Raw genomic sequence first — 22,185 nt, 5'->3', positions numbered from 1 at the left:
GGCAGGGAGGGAGGCAGGGAGGCAGTGAGGAAAGGAGGCAGGGAGGGAGGGAGGCAGGGAGGGAGGAGCAATGAGGATAATAATAACACTCCACATTTGTAGGGCATTTTGCGCTTTTTAAAGTGTTTTCACACACATTACATCGTTTGATCCTTGAAACCGCATGACAGATCAGCAGGACAAGTGTCATTATCCCAGTTTTACACGAGGACCCAAGCCCGTGAGAAGTAAAGAATCGTGCCTGAGATCACACAGCGGGGACTGAGCTGGCGTCAGGACGGGCCCTGGGCTAGATCCTCTCCCCAGATGTCGCAGGCCCAGCGAGAAGGAAAGGGAGAGGCGGCCGCAGACAAGGCAGCCCGCGCGACAGGTTCACAGGACGGTCCAGGGTTGCAAAAATGAGCACCACTGACTCCAGGAGAGAAACCTGCACTCGGACAGCCACTCCCGTTCATGTTTTCCAAGCTCAAATTCGGCACGTGGGCTCTCGTTACAGCTCTGAGAGTCCCGGCTTCCTTAGAGAAATGCAAGCACGTTTCTCCTTGACTAATTACACATGTAACTGAATACGGTCTCGGGACCTCGGAAGCTCCCTCTTCTCACCCCAAACACGAAAGGTCTGAACTAGATGTTCTCCAAAGTCCTTTAGGGTTTTCATAGGGGGGAGGGTGGGGGGCATTAATGTTTAATGAGGACCTTTATACGTGCATTTACTTTTATTTGACACAACACTGTGACTTCGACCAGGTAAGTATTCTCTCTCCCTTTTTTTACAGATGAGAAAATCAAGTGTCTAAAAAAGTTCTGTTCTGGCCCAAGTTTTCACAGCTATGAAACGGCAGAGCTGCGATGAAAACCCAGGTTCCCCCTAGATCCCATTTCCCTACTTATTATATCACATTTGTATACACCATGCCATGTCTCAGAAAAGCCGCGGCTTAATGGGGGACCGGCTATGTAACGAAATGCCATTCTTTTACAAGTCAGGTCCATTTTATCTGTGAATTATTTACAGTAACATTACCTTACATGCGTGCACTTGGCATCACATTTTAATGTCAAATTTATAATCAAATATAACAACACGGAAGAAATGTAAACCAAAAGGCTCTTCCTAAGTTGAAAACAGAGCACCTGGGCGCCTCTTACTCAGCTGTTACAGGGAATGTGGTAATGAAATGCTTTGAATTTTGCTCAATCAGCTTTCTCTGCTTTGACGATGGGAACCTGTTTTTTCAAGATCCTCACATTTTACAGTTTGCTACCTGTGATGTGCAGCATGACGCTCGGACCAGATCTCTCTTGAGGAAGGAAAAGACTTGTTATCCGGCCTCTGGGATGTGGGAGCCCGACAGTGACCACAAGAAAGCCTGGTTAGGGACGCGGGGATGTGCCTGCACACGGGGCTCCCTGCCTGGGCAAAGCATGCCTGCAAACAGGATGCTCTGCCAGGAGGCCTGCACACAATATCCAAGTTTCATGGTCCACTCGCAAACGAGGCAACATGCCCTCCTTAGAAGAAAGGAGGAGGCTGGAGTTGTGAGCAGGCCTCTGAGTAAACATGTTGTGGTCGCTTCCTCCCTTTGCTCCCCCCGTCCCTGAAATGTGTTTGGCTACTTGCCCTTAATTGGTAAAGGAATGCATCTTGTAGATTTCAGTTTGTATCCAGTTACCGGGTATAAAATAAACCGCAAGAGGGGCTTGCATAGAATTGTTCTCCGGCCGGAGTTGTGTCTCTGTCTTTTGTGTGTGTCTTGTCCTTTGTGTCATTTTGTCCGCAACATGGGACTTCTGCCAAATCAAAGCCCTCAGCTATCAGCCCTTTCGGGGACAGCAAGCCCACTACCGGGCCCAGGGGCACGGGGTCCGCCAGGGCAGGGGCAGCGGACATCCAATGCCTCATCAGTGAATGGGGGGTGGGGGGAGCTCAAGGGAGCCCCAGTTCTACTGCCCCAATGCCCCAACCCCCAGCTCAGAACTCGGTGCCACAAAGCTCCCTGGAGAATAGGTTGAAGCTATAATGCAATGCAAGTTCTCCCTGTGCCCAATCCTGTTTCTCTCCTCTCCCCTGCCCTCCCCTAGCTGTGGATCCCAAGAGCCGTCCCTAATGAATGTCTTGGTACAATGATGGACATCTCAGAGTCAGCTTCCTCAGAAGCCAACCTATGACATGACCCAAATAAGGAGGAGCTTCTAATTAAACTAAAAACTATGGGGCGCCTGGGTGGCTTAGTCGGTTAAGCGTCCGACTTTCGCTTGGGTCATGATCTCGCGGTTCGTGGGTTCGAGCCCCGCATCGGGCTCTGTGCTGACTGCCAGCTCAGAGCCTGGAGCCTGTTTCGGAGTCTGTGTCTCCCTCTCTCTCTGACCCTCCCCTGTTCACGCTGTCTCTCTCTATCCTAGAAATAAAAATATAAAAATATTTAAAAAAAAAACAACAACTAGCATTTGGAGTACCGGGCCACCAAAAAAGAAATCACAGCATATGAACTTGGTGAGTGTTTCTGCATCACTTCTGACTTTAGCTACAGTTCCTTGGAGACCGCTCAGACCTCCAGATCTCAAAGATTCAGAAATCACACCACACACGTACACATCCCCCCCAGCTCCTCAGTGAGCCTGACGTCCGTTGGCTAGTCCAGACTTCTCGGTTTTAGAACATGGGATCTGCCCTCGCCTGTGTAGCTGAGTCGGTGAAGCGTCCGACTTCGGCTAAGGTCATGATCTCACAGTTCACAAGTTCGAGCCCCACATTGGGATCTCTGCTGTAAGCACAGAGCTCACTTCGGATCCTCTGTACCCACCCTCCTCTCTTCCCCTCTTGCGATCACTCTCTTTCTGTCTCTTTCTCTCTCAAAAGTAAAGAAACATTAAAAATAATAATAATAATAAAATAAAACAGAGGGCCTGTCCCTCAATGCCTTCAGAGGCAGGACCACAGCTGACTGTCTGTGGCCTGTCGATACTCTCACTCTATTGTGCCTGCGTATAGCCTCACACACACATGCAGCCCCACCAGCACGCTCTCCTCCTCACCACGGGATACCTCAGCCACCGGGGTCCTCATCCCCCTTCTCATTCCTGAATAAGCCTCTGGAGCCAGGCTGCTTGATTCAAATCCCAGCTCAGGCATCTACTAGGCTGTGTGACCCGGGCAAGCTACCTTAGTCACTTTGAATCTCAGTTCACTCATCTGTAAAATGGGGATAATAACAGTTTCTACATCAAAGGGCTGTGGTTGAGTTAAACAAGCTAATACAAATAAAGTACTTACAACAGGAAGCACCAAATAACTATTATATCTTCTTATTACTATTATCATCATCTGCCCATAGGTTCTTCTGCACACACTTAATTTCTGACTTTAAAGCTTTCTTCAATAAAGTACCTAAATAAATATAAATACAGCCTGAAAATGCTTATAATCCAGCCCACCAAACCATCTCTTTTCTATCATTGCAATGGTCTTGGAAAAGCTAACTCTTCTTTAGAACCTTCACAGGTAGACCAGCAGACTGGAGGGCTTACCCTCACTGTCCCCATCTCCATCAGGACACCCAGGCTCCCTGCCCATGATCCTCATCTATTCTGTATTTCCCTTGCCTCCTCATTCCCCTCCCCTCTTACACCTATACTTGGCTCACTGCACACACACACAGCAAACCAAAATAGAAGGAAAGTTCATCCTTCTCCCCATGATGCATAATTTACTGCAAGTTCACAATAAGAAAAGCCACAAAGTCAAAGGCATCAAGAGATTTTGGACCCTTTCCTGTACAGAAAACCTGCATTCAATCTTGCACACCTCTCTAGAGGAACTCCTCTCCTCCCTTCCTCTGCAAACTTTTACTTACTTACTGACTGACTACTTACTTATTATTTTAGAGAGAGAGGGCCCAAGTGAGTGAGGGGCAGAGACAGACAGACAGACAGACAAGGGGGGGCTCACCCGGAGCTCATGTTTTTTACCCAAAGCCAGGCTGGTGCTCACCCGATGAGGGGCTCGAACTCATGGAACTGTGAGATCATGACCTGAGCCAAAGTCACATGCTTCACATGAGCTACCCAGGTGCCCTTCCTCTGCAAACTTCAAGAAGGAGTCTACACACAACGTTACCAGCCCAACACACTCATCCACCACCCAACCTACTGCAATATGTCTTTGGCTCTCAGCTTGGAATGAAAATTGCCAGGCATTCGTTCCTCAACTCTAAGATGCCCTGATTACATGATATAACAGCGATTTAATAACAGTTCCTTGGGGGGTGGGGACATCCTATTAAATGTATATCTAGGCTGTAAGTGGCATCCCAGTTTCCAAAACATTGAAGTAGTTGGAGAATTAAGGATAGCCACGATCTGCTTTTTCAGTTCCCTTCAGGGGTCCCCGTAAGAGGCCTGGCCCTGCTGACCACTCCCTTCCTCAGAAGTCACGCCGCCCCTGGTGTCTGCGGGCCGCCCTTCTGGTCAACCCCACCACCGTTGAGTTGTCTTATTCTCTTCCTTGAACAGTGTTTCCTCTGTTGATCCCTTAATAGGAGTGCTCCTCAGCAGCCCATAGTGGGCCTTTCTCCTCTCCACACTCTCTTGGAAATCTCAAACGCAACCCAAAATTCATCTGTTCCCACATGTAGCCAGATCCAGTCTCCCCCTCCCACCTAAGCTCAGGCCCCTATGACGGGAGCCTCCCGTCTTCTGTCCTCTTCACCCGAGTCTACACACCCCCTCCTGCACCCACCAGCCCCTACCCCCACTCCTCTTCCAGGTTGATGGTGTCACCGTCTATTCCATCGGTCAGTCAGTCATCAGCTGGTCCAGAAGCTTTCCAGCAGCCACCGCGTCTCCCTCCCTCTTATAAATCAGACAACAAGCATTTGCATCGTCACCTCCCAAATCTCCCTCAAACTTTGACCATCACCTCTTAGCACCATCATCATCTGAAGAACTGCCACTGGCCTCAAGTACACTTGGTGCCTCTGCCTTATTTAATCTTGACCCACTCAAACCCATCCTGCATCCCACGGCCAGTGGAAGGGCTAATATTTATTGACACTTACTCTGTGCCAGGTGCTGCTGCAAGCATACCGCATGTCCATCTCTTTTTCCCTGCAACGACCTTAGGAGGGGGGGCGATACTGTTATTATTATCATCTCTCTTTTCTACATGGGGAAACTGAGGCCCCAGGCCACAAAGTGCTGGTGCAGATTCACATTAAGGCAGCCCCATTCCAGAGGCTGTGCTCTGCTCTATCATACAGCCTTCCTAAACATGCCTATCTGACACAGGCTTCAAGCTTTCAATGAGTCCACACTGCTTCTCAGATAAAATTCAAATTTTGGGGGGCACCTGAGTGGCTCAGTCAGTTAAGTACCCGAGTCTTGAGGCACCTGGGTGGCTCAGTCGGTTGAGCATTTGACTTTGGCTCAGGTCATGGTCTCATGATTCGTGGGTTCGGGCCCCGCGTTGGGCTCTGTGCTGACAGCTCAGAGCCTGGAGCCTGCTTCAGATTCTGTGTCTCCCTCTCTCTCTGACCCTCCCCTGCTCACTCTGTCTCTCTCTCAGATAGATAGATAGATAGATAGATAAATAGATAAATAAATAAATAAATAAATAAATAAATAAATGAAAAAGTACCCAAGTCTTGATTTCAGCTCAGGTTATGATCTCACAGTTCATGGGATAGAGCCCCATGTTGGTCTCTGCACTGACAGTGCAGAGCTTGCTTGGGATTTTCCCTCTCTCTCTCTCTCTCTCTCAAAATAAATAAAATAAACATTAAAAAAAAAAAAAAAAAACATGAGGGGCGCCTGGGTGGCTCAGTCGGTTGAGCATTTGACTTTGGCTCAGGTCATGGTCTCATGATTCGTGGGTTCGGGCCCCGCGTTGGGCTCTGTGCTGACAGCTCAGAGCCTGGAGCCTGCTTCAGATTCTGTGTCTCCCTCTCTCTCTGACCCTCCCCTGCTCACGCTGTCTCTCTCTCAGATAGATAGATAGATAGATAGATAAATAGATAAATAAATAAATAAATAAATAAATAAATAAATGAAAAAGTACCCAAGTCTTGATTTCAGCTCAGGTTATGATCTCACAGTTCATGGGATAGAGCCCCATGTTGGTCTCTGCACTGACAGTGCAGAGCTTGCTTGGGATTTTCCCTCTCTCTCTCTCTCTCTCTCAAAATAAATAAAATAAACATTAAAAAAAAAAACAAAAACATGAGGGGCGCCTGGGTGGCTCAGCCAGTTGAACATCAGGCTTCAGCTCTGGTCATGATCTCATAGTTCATGGATTCAAGCCCCGCGTTGGGCTCTGTGCTGACAGCTCAGAGCCTGGAGCCTGTTTCAGATTCTGGGTCTCCCTTTCTCTGACTCTCCCTGCTCACGCTGTCTCTCTCTTTCTCTGAAAATTAAATAAAAAACATTAAAAAAAAAAACACCTCACGAAATTCTTCATCAGTGCAAGAGGCCCAGCAGTACTGGACCCTGTGATAAGCTGTCTGTGCTTAGAGTGTTTACCAGTAAGCAGTACAGACGACTTAAAAGTCGCAGCAGAGCCATTTCATAGCCTCTGCTTTGCTCCTCTGTTCCAGCTTTGTGGAACACCCTTTCCTCTCTTTCTTCATCTGGTCAGCAGCTATTCATCTCACTGTTTTCCAGGAAATGACCTACCAACCCCCGATCCTATCACAGCCAGCTTCAGACCTCTTCCAGAGGGTCTGAACTACCCCATGCAAGACACAGGCAAAGCACTTCCCACATTATAATGACGTCATCTGTGCACATGTAAGTCTCCCCTTGCAGACAGCAAACCCCCAGGGAACAGGGGCCGTGTGTTATTTATTATTCTGAGAACTCAGCGCTTAGCAGAATGCCTGGTACGAGCTGACATTGAACACCAGGGAACCTTAACAAATTAGGTCAGAGCAGACCATTCACCATAACATCTACTTGTTAAGGTTTATCGACAAAGATAAGCCCGTTTTTCAAACTGGTGGATGGAGTATGCCCAGGTGAAGAAAAAACAAACTTGATCCAAAGCTCAATCTTTTTAAAAGTTTAATAAGCTATTCTACTTTCGGGTGTATGTGGGGGAGGGGAGATGACTTTTCCATTAATCTTTTTTTTTTTAAACTTAGCTTCAGAACATAAAAATTAAGTGTTTGGGTTTTTTTTGTTTTTTTTTTTTTTTTTTTTTTTGAGAGCGAGAGAAAGAGAGCATGAATCCCAAGCAGGCTCCACATTCTCAGAGTGGAGCCTGACGTGGGGCTCAAACTCACAAACTGTGAGATCATGACCTGAGCTGAAATCAAGAATGGGACCCTTAACTGATGAAGCCACCCAAGCACCCTAAAAATTGTGGGTTTTTAAAAGATTTTTTTTATTTTTAAGTAATCTCTACACCCAACATGGGGTTTGAATTCACAACCCCAAGCAAGAGTCACGTGCTCCACTGACTGACCCAGCCAGGCACCCCCAAAATGAAGTCTTTTTAAATTTGCTTCATAGTTTTGAAATACAATCAAAGCGCTTTGCACAGTAGCAATTTCCAACTGCCATTTTGCAACAAGAACTAACTGTTTTGAAGTTTATTTATTTATTTTGAGAGAGAAAGAGAATACAAGTGGAGGAGGGGAGAAGAAAGGGAGGGAGGGAGAGAGAGAGAGAGAGAAACAGAGAGAGAGAGAATCTCAAGCAGGCTCTGCACTGTTAGCACAGAGCCTGGTGTGGGGTTCGAACTCATGAACCGTCAGGAGCTGATGCTTAACCAACAGAGCCCCCCAGGCACCCCCCGAGGAGCTGGTTTCTCCATGTGGGTTGCAGGATGCCTGCAGATGGCTTTCCTACACCCAGGGAGCAGGGAAGTGCGCAGAGACAAAAGTGGATATTCCAGAAGGTTTCCTGATGCAAGGTCTAAAGGAGCAGCATGAAACGGGGGGAAGATGTGAATCCACTCACAACATCCCTACTGTCTTCATGAACACAAGGGCAGCCAGGAGAGTCCAGGCAGGCTCAGGTCAGCCGAGGCGGCGGCCCTGGCTAGGGCACTGCTCCGTCTGCAAAGGTAATCTTCAACATGGTTTACAGTTGCTATGGGCCGAATGGTGTTCCCTCAGCTCCTATGGGAAAGCCCTAATCCCTGGTACCTCAAAATGTGACCGTACCGGGGTGCCTGGGTGTCTCAGTCGGTCGAGCCACCGGCTCTTGATTTCAGCTCAGGTCATGATCACACGGTTTTTGGGTTCTGAGTCTGAGCCCTGCATCGGGCTCTGGGGTACAAAGTGAAGCCTTCTTGGAATTCTCTCTCTGCCCCTCCCCTGTTCATGCTTGATGCTTGCTCAGAGGCTCGTGCTCTCTCTCTCTCTGCCTCTTAAAATAAATAAGCTTAAAAAGAATCTAACAGTATCTGAAAACAAGGCCTAATTACATTAAAATAAGGCTCTTAGGACACGCCCTAATCCAATCTGACTGGTGTCTCTTTGTATAAAGGACACACAAGGTGTTCACACAGAAAAGACAACCAGCAGAAAGGGGCCGCCTGCGAGCCAAGGAGGGAGGCTCCGAGGAAACCACCACCACTGTGGTCTTGAACTTCAAGCCTCTAGAACTGTGAGAAAATAAATTGCTGTTGTCTAAGCCCCCACCCCCACTTTCCCCTTCCCTCTCTGTGATATTTTGTGACTGTGGCCCAGGCGGATGAATAGAAAGGTCTAAGCCGGACATCAGCGGTGGGCATTCTGGCTCAATCCCCAGTAACTATGGCCTTGACTTAGGTAATTATGATGACATTTCCATACAATTCAAGAATCAACATTCTGCTCAGCAAAGGAAACCATCAACAAAATGAAAAGGCCACCTATTGAATGGGAGAAAATATCAGCATATCACGTACCTAATGAGGGATTAATATCCAAGAAAATTGAGAACATACAAAGAACTCACAACTCAATAGCAAACAAAAACCACACAATCCAATTAAAAAATGGGCAGAAGACCTGTGTAGACGTTTTTCCAAAGTAGACATCCGGATGGTCAGCAGGTACATGAAAAGATGCTCAACATCACTCATCATCAGGGAAATGCAAATCCAAACCAAAACGAGATATCGCCACACATTATCATCAAAGAGACAAGAAGTAACTAGTACCAGTAAGGATTCAGAGGAAAGAGGGCATTCCCACTGCTGGTGGGAATGTAAATTGCTGTGGCCGCTATGGAAAATAGTATGGGCGTTCCTTAAGAAATTAAAAACGGAACTACCCGATGATCCAGCAATTCCACCCCTGGGTGCTATCTGAAGAAAATAAAACCACTACTTAGAAAAGACATTTGCACCCCATGTTTACTGCAGTATAATTTACAATAATCAAGATATGAAAACAACCTAGGTGTCCATCGATGAATGGATAAATAAGTAGACCACACATGTAACAATTTATTATTCAGCCATAAAAAAGAATAAAACCTTGCTGTTTGTGTTAACATGGATAGACCTTGAGGCCATTATGTTAAATGAAATAAATCAGACAGGGAAAGACAAATACCATATGACCTCACTTATATGTGGGATCTAAATTTATTTTTTTTCCCTTAAATAGTTTATTGTCAAGTTGGCTTACATATAACACCCAGTGTTCATGTGGGATCTAAATTTAAAACAAAAAGAAAACTTGTAGATACAGAGAACAGATTGGTGGTTCCCAGAGGTGGTGGGTGGGGGGTTGTAAAATGGTTGGTGGGGGGTCGAAAGTTACAAAGCTCCAGTTATAAAACAAGTAAGTAATGGGGATGTAATGTACGCATAGTGACTACAGTTAATAACACTGCACACTGCAGGGCACTTGGGTGGCTCCGTCAGTTGGGAGGCTGACTTCAGCTCAGGTCATGATCTCATGGTTCACGGGTTCAAGCGCCATGTCAGGCTCTGTGCTGACAACTCAGAGCCTGGAGCCTGCTTTAGATTCTGTGTATGTCTCTCTCTCTGCCCCACCCCCCACCCCATTCCTGCTCTCTCTCAAAAGTACTGAAACATTTTTTAAAAATGTTAAATAACACTGTATTGTATCTCTGAAAGTTGCTAAGAGAGTAGATCTTAAACAGTTTCCATCACAAGGAAATATAATTCTGTATGTATGGGGATGTTAACTAGACTCACTGTGGTAATTATTTTACAATCTATAGAAATAAGGAATCATTATGACGTGTACCTGAAACTAATATAATGCTATGTCAACAAGAAAAACAAATCACTAAAAGGAAAGAATCAATAGAACTCCTGAAGACCTTTAGAAGACCTGTCCTATACTTTTAATTACAGTTGACCCTTGAACAACATAAGTTTGAGATTCACACATCCACTTGTACACAGATTTTTTTTAAAAATACAGTACAGTATTGTAAACATATTTTCTTATGATCTTAACATGTTTTTCTCTAGCTTAATATATTGTAAGAACACAATATAATACATATAACAAATATGTGTTAACCAAGTGTTTATGTTATCAGTAAGGTTTAACAGTCAATAGTAGGTTATTAGTAGTTTTATGTTTTTCGGGAGTCAAAAGGTTGTACACAGACTTTCTTTTTTATTTTATTTGTATTTTTTTAATGTTTATTTTTAAAAGAGAGAGAAGACAGAGGGCGAGCAGGAGAGGAACAGAGAGATGAGAGACAGGCAGAATCCGAAGCAGGCTCCAGGCTCTAAGCTGTCAGCACAGAGTCCAACACAGGGCTCAGACTCATGAACCATGAGATCATGACCTGAGCTGAAGTCGGACGCCTAACCGACTAAGCCACCCAGGCGACCCTGCACAGATTTTCAACTGCATGGGGTTGATACCCCAAAACCTATGCATTGTTCAAGGGTCAACTGTAATCATATCTGAATTTTAGATACATATTACTGAGCATGGCCAAATGAATAAAATAGGAGCATGAATAAAATAATGATAGCAGTTAGCATTTCTCAAATACTTAACCACATGTCAGGACTCTTTTGAGCCCGTTACAGGATTAATTCATTTGACCCTTGCAATAATGTTATGAAATAAATATTATTGTTGCTCTCATCTTCCATATGAGTTAATTGGGGCACGTAAATTAAGTAATTTGCTCAAGTACAAAGCTAATAGGTGGCAGAGTTAGGATGCTAACCCTGGTAATCTGGCTCTGGTAGGGCACATTATTAAAAACTATGTACAAAATACACATTGCCATCTCAAAGGACGAAGTAGATCAATTTGCACTAGTATAGGAGTATGTCCAAAATGTACAAACAATATGTAGAATATGACCCTATATTTATAAATAATAAAAATAATCTGAGTATAGGCATAACAAAATCTCTGAGAATAGACTCCAAGTACTTGACAGTGCGTATTATCTGGGACCACAGGGCATCTTTTCTTCTCTACGCTCTGTATTTGTGTAATGAGCAAGAAGGGATTAAATGTTTTAATTTAGAGAAAAAGGAGGGGGGAAAGGGGGTGAAAAGAGGGAACAGAAAATCAGATCACACGGAGAGAAGAATAAAACAAAGCCAAAAAGGAGAGGCAAAAACACTGATTAAACAAAACTTTAATTTTTTAACAGTTATTTATTTTTGAAAGAGAGAGCAAGAGACAGAGCATGAGCTGAGAAGAGGCAGAGAGAGAGGGAGACACAGAATCTGAAGCAGGCTCCAGGCTCTGAGCTGTCAGCACAGAGCCTGACACGGGGCTCAAACTCACAAACTGTGAGATCATGACCTGAGTGGAAGTCTGGTGTTTAACCGACTAAGCCACCCAGGTGCCCTGATTAAACAACACTTTGGGGAAGTAGGTAGGCGGTAGGTGGAATGGCTCAAGGGAATGGGAGTGGAAGTGAGCTGGATAAAGAGAAGGGGAGATAGTGATTCAGCCGTTAATACTTAAATCAATCCCTACATGTATGTCTTCATATACTTCGGAAGAGAGTTGGTGGTGTAGAAATCTGTAAGACTGAGGATACAATTCTTAAAAATCACTATGCATCTAAATAAAACTGTGGCAAATTATTATTTTCCAAAAACAGACGGACAGATCTATCTCATCCCACAGGGTTTTCTTACGTTGTGACTAAAGTAGGCTCTAGGTTTCCTCCTCTTGAATCTGGGCACTGTCTGGTGACTGCTTCGACCAAAGGAGTATAATGGGAGAAATGACATGGTGAGCCCTCATGTTAAGGTTGATGCCATATGCATTGGCTCCTTAGATTTTAATGGCAAAAACCCCATGAGACCCAAGTCCTATTGTTACCATCCCATGTTGCAGATGAGAACACTGAGCTTAGAATAGTTGCCCCAAATCACACAGCTACAAGCAGCAAAGTAGAAAGGGAATCTTTTTTTTTTTTTTTTTTTAAAGTAATCTCTACACCCAACCTGGGGCTCAAAGTCACAGCCTGGAGATCAAGAGTCGTATGCTCTACCAACTGAACCAGCCAGGTGCCTCATGGTGGAAAGGGCATTTGAACCCAAGCCTGCCCAATTCCTTCTTTTTTTTTTTAATTTCTGAGAGAGAGAGAGAAAGAGAGAGAGAGAGAGACAGCGTGAGTAGGGGAGGGTCAGAGAGAGAGGGAGATGCAGAATCTGAAGCAGACTCCAGGCTCTGAGCTAGCTGTCAGCACAGAGCCCGTCACGGGGCTCGAACCGATGAGCTGTGAGATCATGACCTGAGCTGAAGTTGGATGCTTAACCGACTGAGCCACCCAGGCACCCCAAGCCTGCCTAATTCTGAGACTCTAAACCTATAATGCTACAGGCGCTCAGTCAGTTAAGTGGCCAACTTTGGCTCAGGTCATGATCTCATGGTTCATGGGTTTGAGCCCTGCATTGGGCTCTGTGCTGACAGCACAGAGCACGCTTCAGATCCTCTGTCTCACTCTCTTTCTGCCCTTTTCCCACTCACTCGCTCTCTCTCAAAAATATGTCAACATTAAAAAAATAATAATAAAGGGGCATCTGTGTGGCTCAGTCAGTTAAGTATCCAACTCCAGCTCAGGTCACGATCTCACAGTTCATAAGTTTGAGCCCCGTATCGGGCCCTGTGCTAACAGCTTGGAGCCTGGAACCTGCTTCAGATTCTGTCTCCCTCTCTCTCTGCCCCTCCCTTGCTCGGGCTTTCTCTCCCTCTCAAAAATAGACATTAAAACTTTTTAAAAATAAAAAAAAATAATAATGAAAAAATAAACAGAGCGTCTCCACTAGACAAGCACAGAAAGTCCAGTCATCCTTCAAGATCCTTCAAAATGCCCCTTGAACCATTATGACTTTCCCCAGTAAAATTAATCTCTCCCCAACTTTTAGGAATGTAGCCTAAGGAAACATTCAGAAGTTAAGCTTAAAGATGGAACAATTCATGTTGTTATTTAGCACAGCAAAGAAAAAGAAGAGAAAGAAAACCTAAACGTCCAACCAAAGGTGAACAGTTCATTATGATACAGCCATACAGCAGAATACGATAGAATGGATTTTGCTTAAAGCATATTTTGCTTTCATATATATAGATAGCACACTATTCATAAAGGAAAGACTGCAGTTTAACACCAACAGTAAGTATTTATCTCTCTATAATAGGATTACATGTGATTTTAAATTCTCTATAGTCGTTTTCCCATTTTTCTACACTGAACACATTGCCTCTTTCTTTTATTTTGAGAAGTATATTTTTGTTTTTGTTTTCTTTTATTTTTTTTAGAAAGCAAGCATGGAGGGGGAGGGGCAGAGGAAGAGAGAATCCCAGGCAGGCTCCACGCCCACCACAGAGCCTGAGGCAGGGCTCAATCCCATGATCTAAACCAAAATCAAGAGTCAGATGCTTGGGGCGCCTGGGTGGCTCAGTCGGTTAAGCATCTGACTTCGGCTCAGGTCACGATCTCACAGTTCATGGGTTCGATCCCCATGTGGGGCTCTGTGCTGACAGCAGCTCAGAGCCTGGAGCCTGTTTCATATTCTGTGTGTGTGTCTCTCTGACCCTCCCCTGCTCATGCTGGCTGGCTGTCTCTCTCTCTCTCTCTCAGAAATAAATAAAACATTAAAAAAAATTTTTTTTTAAAAGAGTCAGATGCTCAACCTACTGAGCCTGGCACACTCTTCTTTTCTGCTTAGTCAGTTTATGTCTGCAGTTCCTTGAGAAGAGGATGTTTATGTCCCCAGCTCCTAGCCCAGTGCCCTGCTAGAGGTGTCCCCACGGTCCCTCCTGAAGCACACGGTGAGGACAAGGTGGTCACACAGGGTGGAGGCTCCCAGCGGACAGAAGCCACCAGCAACCATCCCTGTACATGCAGGCCAATCCACCGCAGAAAAGCTACTTCTTTCTCCTCCTTTATTAGGGAATCTTTGAGGGCACCTGGGGGGGGGGGGGGTCAGTGGGTTAAGCATGTGACTGTTGATTTCGGCTAAGGTCATGATCTCCCGGTTCAGGAGATCAAGCTCTGTCTCGTGCTCTGTGCTGCTGGTGGCAGAGCCTGCTGGGGAGTTTCTCTCCCTCTCTCTTTGCCTCTCCCCACCCTCTCAAAAGAAATAAATAACCTTAAAAAAAGAAAAAAGAAAGAAAACTGTGTTTCCTCTACACATCCTGTCTATTAGAATGTTCTTCAAGTCGCTTTTGTGCCATGATTTGTTTGAATTCCATTTTTTGTTTAAAGGGAAGAAAAAGGAGGGAAACCAGCCAGCCAGCCAGCCAGCCTCTCTGGTCTTCTCTAAGAATTCCTCCAATCTTCGCCTCCAGGCCTATGCACCCCACAGGGAGCCTCCAGCTGTAAGGGCGCTGGAGCTGGGGAGTGAGGGGGAGCCCTCACCTCCAAAAAGTGACTCACGGGTTTCCTGATGTGGGCCAACTGTTTCCAATACCCCCAGCTCTCCTAAGAACTTTAAAAAAATTTTTTTTTGGTAATGTTTATTTATTTTTGAGAGAGAAACAGAGAACACAAGTGGGAGTGGGGCGGTGAGAGAGGGAGACACAGAATCGGAATCAGGCTCAAGGCTCTGAGCTGTCAGCACAAAGCCCCACGCGGGGCTTGGACTCCTAGACCGTGAGATCATGCCCTGAGCAGTTCACCGACGGAGCCCCCCAGGCGCCCCGACCCCTCAGAACTTGCTGGTAGCAGGTGTGGTCACTGCTTTATCCCCACTCTCGCGCACAGCACAGCGCTGGCACACGGCAGACGCCAATGTTTACTGGATTAACAAATGAATTTGACAAAGCAATACCGTCAGGACCCGGACCCAGGGCTTCTGCCCCCGGTTTTCCCTTTCCTCCCCACGGGTCACCCTGTAGAGACTGAACTCGCTCCTGGAGGCTGGGGTGGGGCCGATAAGGAATGCGTGGGCAACAGGAAGGCTCTGTGAGAGGCCGGGCTAAGTCTAAACAGCCCTTCTTGGCTGTACTTAGAGTGACGTCAGTGGCTGGCCCAGCCCTCAGGAGGGCAGCAGGTGGGATGGGCAGTGTAGACAGAAGAGCTTTCCCTGACCTCTCTCTGCGGAATTTCCAGTTCTACCTGCTGGGCTCCTCCCCGCCCCCACCCATCTCCCCATCACAGGGTTGGGCAGGCCCACCGAGGGCTCGCTCCCTCCAGGAGCCTGGCATCCAACTGCCTGCCAGCCAGCTGCTTCCTCCTGTCCTTCCCCCACACTGCAAAACAAATACCACAGCCGGACTTTAGACAGAAACCCTGCTTATCAGGGAGTCCCAGACAGATGAACTCTGAGTTTTCAATGCCTGGAAAAGCCAGGATGCATCCACTCACACGGCTTCCACAGCCCCCTCACCACGCTGCACCCTCGTCCACAATTACATCTGACCGGCGGCCAGCCACGTCTTTCCTGGACCGCTGCACAGGAAGCTGGTCTGAGTTTAGAGGCCCCCAAGGCCTCTCCCCGATGCTAACAGATGCAAAAAACAAGGTCCACCATTTCCTACTTGATCACACAACCTGCGTGTAGCTTTTAACCTGTCTTCGAGCAAGGGTGTCAGCCCTTTCAGCGTCCACCGAACGGGTGGCCCTTGACCCCGTGGCCTTGGGGGTGGGGAGAGTGGGATCCTAATGACCAAGGCCACGACCCCCGTGATGCCGACAGGAAAAGGTCCCCAGGGTATCCCGAAGCAAACTGAACAAGGGGCCTGATGTAGTAAGTCTGTAGTGTGCCTCTTTTTGGGTAAGAAAAGGAAGAAACAAATACATATTTATATGTAATTGTACCTGTGTAACAAAACACTGGAAAGAGACATAAGAAACTGGGGGTGGGGGGGCATGGACTGAACGGGAACAGGTGGACAGTTCCCACCTTTCTAGATAGATCTTCTGATTTCAAACCATGTCAATGTATTAACCTGTTCTTTTTCGTTGCAGGAGCTCTACCCCAAACCCAAACGAGGCTGGAGACCCCTGGCAAGCCTAGATCACAAAGAAACCAGACAGAAATGTGGCGAAGTGAAAGTGTCCTGGGGGCTTCACCAAGCGAGCGGAAGCACTGGAATTCAGTCACCGCCCATTTCCTAGTTCCCAGTTTCTGCTGCCATCGGCCACTAGGTATCCAGGGAACAATTCTTTCCTGGGAGTAGATTCAACTGGCAGGTATGGGGAGGGGGAAGGAGAAGGAGAAGTGACTCACTGATGTGGAGTTTGAGCAAAGCTGGAGACCAAAGCTGGAAGGGCCAGGGTGGGAACCATCATGGAGAAGACCAGGGTTCGCGGACCGACACAGACACAGGGCAAGCAGCCCCTCCCTCCGGGAACGCCTCAGTGGGGACCCCACCCTCAAGTGGGGTGGGGAGGAAGGACCGACCCAGGTTCCCCTTTCTTCCCCGTGGTTACACCTAAAGCCTCCTCTCACACAGGTCCATGCTAAGCAGAAATACCTCCCCCTGCCTGGGAGATGGCTAGAAACGCTCCTAAATGCTGGCTCCCCAGGGAGAGGGAGACCGTGTTCTCGGCCACTGGTTGTGCTTTTCCCAGGCCCAGGGCCGTCTATGTTTGGGCTCCAATCCCTGCCCAAGCAGCTCGGGACTTCCTCTCCACTGGGCTCCCCAAACTGCGGTTGGACCTTTGCTTCACTTGGGTCATATCCTGCCCTTTCCTCTTTAATGACTAGCAGCCCTGATGGGAGGAGAGCATGGGGGCACCCACATACGATCCAGACATCCCAAGGTCAGAGGGCAGACCAGACACCCAAGAAACAGCCCTTAATGGAGCACCTGGGTGGTGCAGTCGGTTAGGTGTCTTGACTTTGGCTCAAGTCAGGATCTCATAATTCATGGGTTCGAGCCCCACGTCAGGCTCTCAGAGCCTGGAGCCTGCTTCAGATTCTGTCTCCCTCTCTCTGCCCTTCCCCCACTCATGCTCTGTCTCCCTCTCTCTCTGCCCCTCCCCGTTCATGCTTCCTCCCTCTCTCTCTCAAAAAAATGAGTAAAACATTAAAAAATAAAATAAGTAAATAAAAACCAAAGAGCTCTTACTCTTCTACCCTTGACATTTGGGAACTAGCAGGGTTCTCCCTTGACCTACTCTCCTGGGTCAGCATTCCTTCGTCATCACAAATCCAAAGAGCTAGCAGCTCCCCGATAATAATCATCCCTTCGTGCACATGTAACATAGCCCTTGTCCTGGTCGATCCGCAGGACAAGCATTATTACTCTTGCTCCGCAGATGGAAAGACTGAGCCACTAGCCTAAGATCACAAAGGCAGCAGAGAGTCAAGCTAGAAGCCAACTAGAGTCAAGCCAACGAGGATGACTCCTAGTTCCATCCTCATTGTACTAATCAAATCATGCCCCCCAGGTCCAGGTCCAGATTTAAATGTGACAGGATAGGGCTGCCTGGGTGGTTCAGGCGTTAAGCGTCTGATTTTGGCTCAGGTCATGATCTTGTAGTTCGTGGGTTGTCGGGCTCTGTGCTGACAGCTCAGAGCCTGGAGCCTGCTTCGGATTCTGTGTCTCCCTCTCTCTGCTCCTCCCCTGTTCATTCTCTATCTCTCTCTGTCTCTCAAAAACAAACGTTAAAAAAAATTTTTTTTTAGGTGACATGGTCTGTTCGCCATCCCTTGGACATGTTACTTCTCAGGACCCACAGTCCTGTCGAGCTGATGCAACATCACCTCGGGCTCCCTCTGAACCCTCTGAACCCCTGAAAACACTAGAAGACGTCCCTCAGCTCAGGACAGTGCTACCACAATTCTTTCAGTGCCTGTATGTGGTTCCTGGGTGACATCACGACGCAGAACATTAGGAAGAGAGAAAGGGAAAGAGGAAGAGGAAGAAGAATGTGGCTCCAGCAAGCTTATGAAACGACATACACAGTCACAAAGAGTCACCGCTGAGAAACTTGTGGGTCTGGGGAAGAACACACTGGTACAGCATGAGGCTGAGAACACAGAACCAAACACCAGCCATGGGTGTGTCACAAGCACTTCTACGGCACGGGCAGAAATGAAAAAGCTGGAGCATAGGAAAAGACTGGAAACAAGCAAAAAGGAAAATGGAGGCAGAGAATGAAAGTGACGAGTGAGAGGTAAGTCTCGTGGGAACTGAAGAGGTAAGAGAGTGGACCCCAGAGAGCTATCCCAAACTGATGTTTGATATCCTAATTCCTGGCTCACAGGGTGCTTGAGATGCCAGAGCCAGGAGTGGAAAAAGGAAAAGAGAGCAAATGGGCTCTGATTCCATTCTCACCCAGGCCCTTTCAGCAATTTGGAAAAGTCATTTCCCCTCTCTGGACCTGTTTCCTTGCCTGTACAATAGGACAGGGTTAGGTTTGCCTCTGGTCCAGTTCACCCCAAGGGGTTGTGTTTTTGTGATAAGGGACAAAGAAGTTGTCAATCCATTCGTCTAAGGGCAGGGAATCTACTTCCACCCTTCGACACTGTGCAAAACGAAATGCCTTATAACCGCCGATGCTGAATTTTTTTTAATTGTTCATTTCGTTTACATTTCCTGAAGCATGGACCTCAAGGGAACAACAAAGATCCCCACGGATCGCATACCCCCACCACAACCCACAGAATCACAGACACTCAAGAATCTGGTGGATACACCTCCAGCTGCTGACACAGGTTGCCTAAACCAAGGCCCAAACCATACAGGCAGCCGGGTCCAAATCTATCTATAGACGGAAGCAAGCCGCAGCAAGTGAGCCTCATTGTTCCACAGGAAAGGGAGTTTACAAAGGAAACAAAAACTCTCAGGAGCGGGGGGGGGTAAGGGCAAAGCCCTGGCTCCAGAAGCCTGCAGCCAAAGAACAGACAGGTCCTCCCCCTGGGAATAGTCCCCCGGTCAACATTTGCCAAGGGCTCTCAAGGTAGCTACTCCAGAAAGGAACTTTTAGAGCTGTTCTGAGAAAGTTCAGATTTCAAATTGATTTCCTCTTGGGACTTTGAACCCAGACATTGCCCAGAGCAACCACCCCACGGCCCGGGAAAGAGATGACCCCCCCCTTCCCCCTCCCCCACCTCCAGTAGGTCTGCCCTGCCCACCGTTTGGGAGCAGAGTTCCCAGGGGCCAAAGTCAGGGGTGCGAGGCTCGGGGCTTCTCTCGGGTTGTGCGCGTGTTGGGTGGGGGGGCAGGATGGCCCCCCAGGCGCGTGTGGAGGGGTGCGCCTGGGCAGATGTGTGCAGGGTCCTCACGGCTTAAGTGAGGCTGGGGAAAGTGAGTCCACCCCCTCCCTGGTTTTCGGCCGAGTGCTGGAGAGCGGCGGCTCCCTCCGGGTGGGTGTAAGGGCAGGGGGTGGGGGAGGGGAGCCAGGCACCCGCCGAGGGAAGGGGGAGGGGAAAACAGGGAAGGGCCAGGAGTGGAAAAGTGGACTCGCAGGGTGAGGCTGGCAGGTTTCTCAACTCCTCGCCTGCCGCGGGCGAGGGGCGTGGGGAGCGCCTCCCTCCAACCTCTGACCCGACCCACCGATTCCTCCCAAAACTCCGGGAACTTACCCAGGATGACCAATGCGAAGAGAAGCAAATGCTTCCTCCCGGCTCTCGCCTTGGTCCCCATGACGATCAGGATCCAGATGCTACACGTCCGCCGCAGCCCCAGAGTCAGATTCACCCGCAGCCGCTGGGGGACTAAACTCTGGCCGCCAGGTCTAGCCCCGCCCGGCCCCGCCCTCCACGGCGATTGGCCGGCGCCCCGCCCCTGCGCGTTCCCATTGGTGGAGGGAGCCGCCGCTCCCGTTGAGTGATTCACCGTCGCCAGGTGCAGCCTCGCCCGGTGCTCCGCGCTCCCTGCGCTGGGCGCCTTTCCAAGTCCCAGTCGCCTCTGATTGGCCCGGGGGACTGTCGCGTCAGGAGACCAGCGCTCACCTTCTGCAGGTGAGGACGCCCTGATTGGCCGGCGTTCCTGAAGTAGGGACTTTCTGACTGGCTAGGTTCTGAGTCAGGACGGGAGGATTGGAGGGAGACCCGGAGGAGGGAGGGGAGGGGGTCGTGCTGCCCGCCCCCTGGAGACCAGGCTGCGTTTGTTTTCTGTGGCCTGGATGTTTGTTTGCATGTAAATCGCTGGGTGCTGCAGAAACCTGGGTCCTCACCCTTTGGCAAGTGAAAACCACACATTCCTGGGGGGGGGGGGCGGGGCGGAGAGAAGTGGACACGAGCCCCAAACCGCGATCCTCTGTCGACCCCTCTCAAAGTTTGTGATGCTACGATGGAGAGAAGGAAAAGGAAGGACCGGGGAAGGGAGCCCTCGACTCCAAAGTGGGAAAAGCAGAATTACCTTCTCAAGAACTTTAAACACTCAGGACACCCAACACACCCTGATAATGCAAGCTGTTCACAGACAGACGCTCTGTAAACATCTCTGTGAGGGCCCGGATTTGTCCTTTACACACGTCCGATGTGTCAGCGAAACCCTACGTTTCAAAATTGTTTATCGTCTTCCTGTGACCAACAGTCGGGTGCTGACTAAGCCCCTCTTGTTATTGACTATGTTAACACTCCAGCTTTCTGTTAGTGTTTATATTATTGTGTCATTTTTTATTGAAACTCATGCTCAACGCCTTTACTATTTCTAGCTTTTGCTTTACAATGATTTCATTTGAACTGATCTTGCCTATTGGAAAACTTCCTGAACGATGATTTCATCGCCAAGTGAAAAGTCCACACCTGTATGCAAAACGGTGGGTAGTGATCTTTGACCTGCTTCTTGCTTTATGCTCTCAGTCCCTTGTCGGCATCACTTGGGTCCCACTCAATCTAAAGCAATGGTTATTTAAGCACCTAGTGGGTGCTGTAGGGAAATACAGATCAATATAAACCAGTCTCTGACTTCACATGGCTGTCTGTCTACTTCCAAGACTGATACAGGGAACAGGATATTATATAACTAAAAGAAACGTCATATTACTGAATTGAAACCAATGTTCCCATGCCTGCCATGTGCAAAGTTCTGTTCTTTACCCTCAAAGGAACTTAAAGTCTTGGAGACAGAGGCAGATACAAGGGATAGGAAGAGCTACGAGAAGGGACCGATCACTGGGGGGCTGTAAGTGTCACAGAAAACTTTAAGGGTGGGTGGGCTTGAGCAGGGGGTTAAAGGAACTCTGATACTAGTCAGAAGTCTCTAGATGGAAGGGTCATCCTAGAGGTCATTTAAGTCATCCTCTCACCCTACCTAGGGAGGCTCATACAATCATAGAGAGGTTTTTTTATAATTTTTTAAATGTTTATTTATTTTTGAGGGACAGAGCGTGAACAGGGGAGGGGGAGAGAGAGAGAGGGAGACACAGAATCTGAAGCAGGCTCCAGGCTCTGAGCTGTCAGCACAGAGCCCAACACAGGACTCCAAACCCGTGAACCATGAGATGGTGACCTGAGCTGAACTGGGACCCTTAACCGACTGAGCCACCCAGGTGCCCCAACCACTGAGAGTTCATACATCCTCTGTTTAAACTCTAATAGGGGCGCCTGGGTGGCTTAGTCGGTTGAGCGTCCGACTTTCGCTTAGGTCATGATCTCGCGGTTCGTGGGTTCGAGCCCCGCGTCGNAAAAAAAAAAAAAAAAAAAAAAAAAAATTTAAACTCTAATAAAAGTTATCGAGGCAGACCAATTCTGCTTTTTGTACAACTCTTAGCTGTTAAAATATCCTTTCTGGGGGGCATGGGTACCTCAGCCAGTTAAGCATCCTACTCTCGACTTCAGCTCAAGTCATGATCTCATGGTTACGAGACTGAGCCCAAGTTGGGCTC

The 22,185-nt window shown here is 47.9% G+C and overlaps 1 protein-coding gene across 3 annotated transcripts in view; it reads right to left on the bottom strand.

The window, feature by feature from the left end:
• The window catches only part of F11R (F11 receptor), a 23,741-nt gene extending 3,543 nt beyond the window's left edge, over positions 1 to 20,198 (bottom strand). For all 3 annotated transcript variants that reach the window (XM_077760100.1, XM_077760098.1, XM_077760099.1), the window contains exon 1: positions 19,937 to 20,198. In XM_077760100.1, coding sequence (XP_077616226.1) covers positions 19,937 to 19,997 — 61 coding nt within the window. In that variant the 5' untranslated portion in view covers positions 19,998 to 20,198. The remainder of the gene's footprint in view (positions 1 to 19,936) is intronic.
• Between the last annotated feature and the right edge of the window lie 1,987 nt (positions 20,199 to 22,185).

The sequence above is a fragment of the Crocuta crocuta genome, unplaced genomic scaffold (genome assembly GCF_008692635.1).
Source record: "Crocuta crocuta isolate KB4526 unplaced genomic scaffold, BGI_CrCroc_1.0 scaffold133, whole genome shotgun sequence".
In the NCBI taxonomy this organism is placed as follows: domain Eukaryota; kingdom Metazoa; phylum Chordata; class Mammalia; order Carnivora; family Hyaenidae; genus Crocuta; species Crocuta crocuta.
This window is presented reverse-complemented; position numbering and strand designations above follow the sequence as displayed.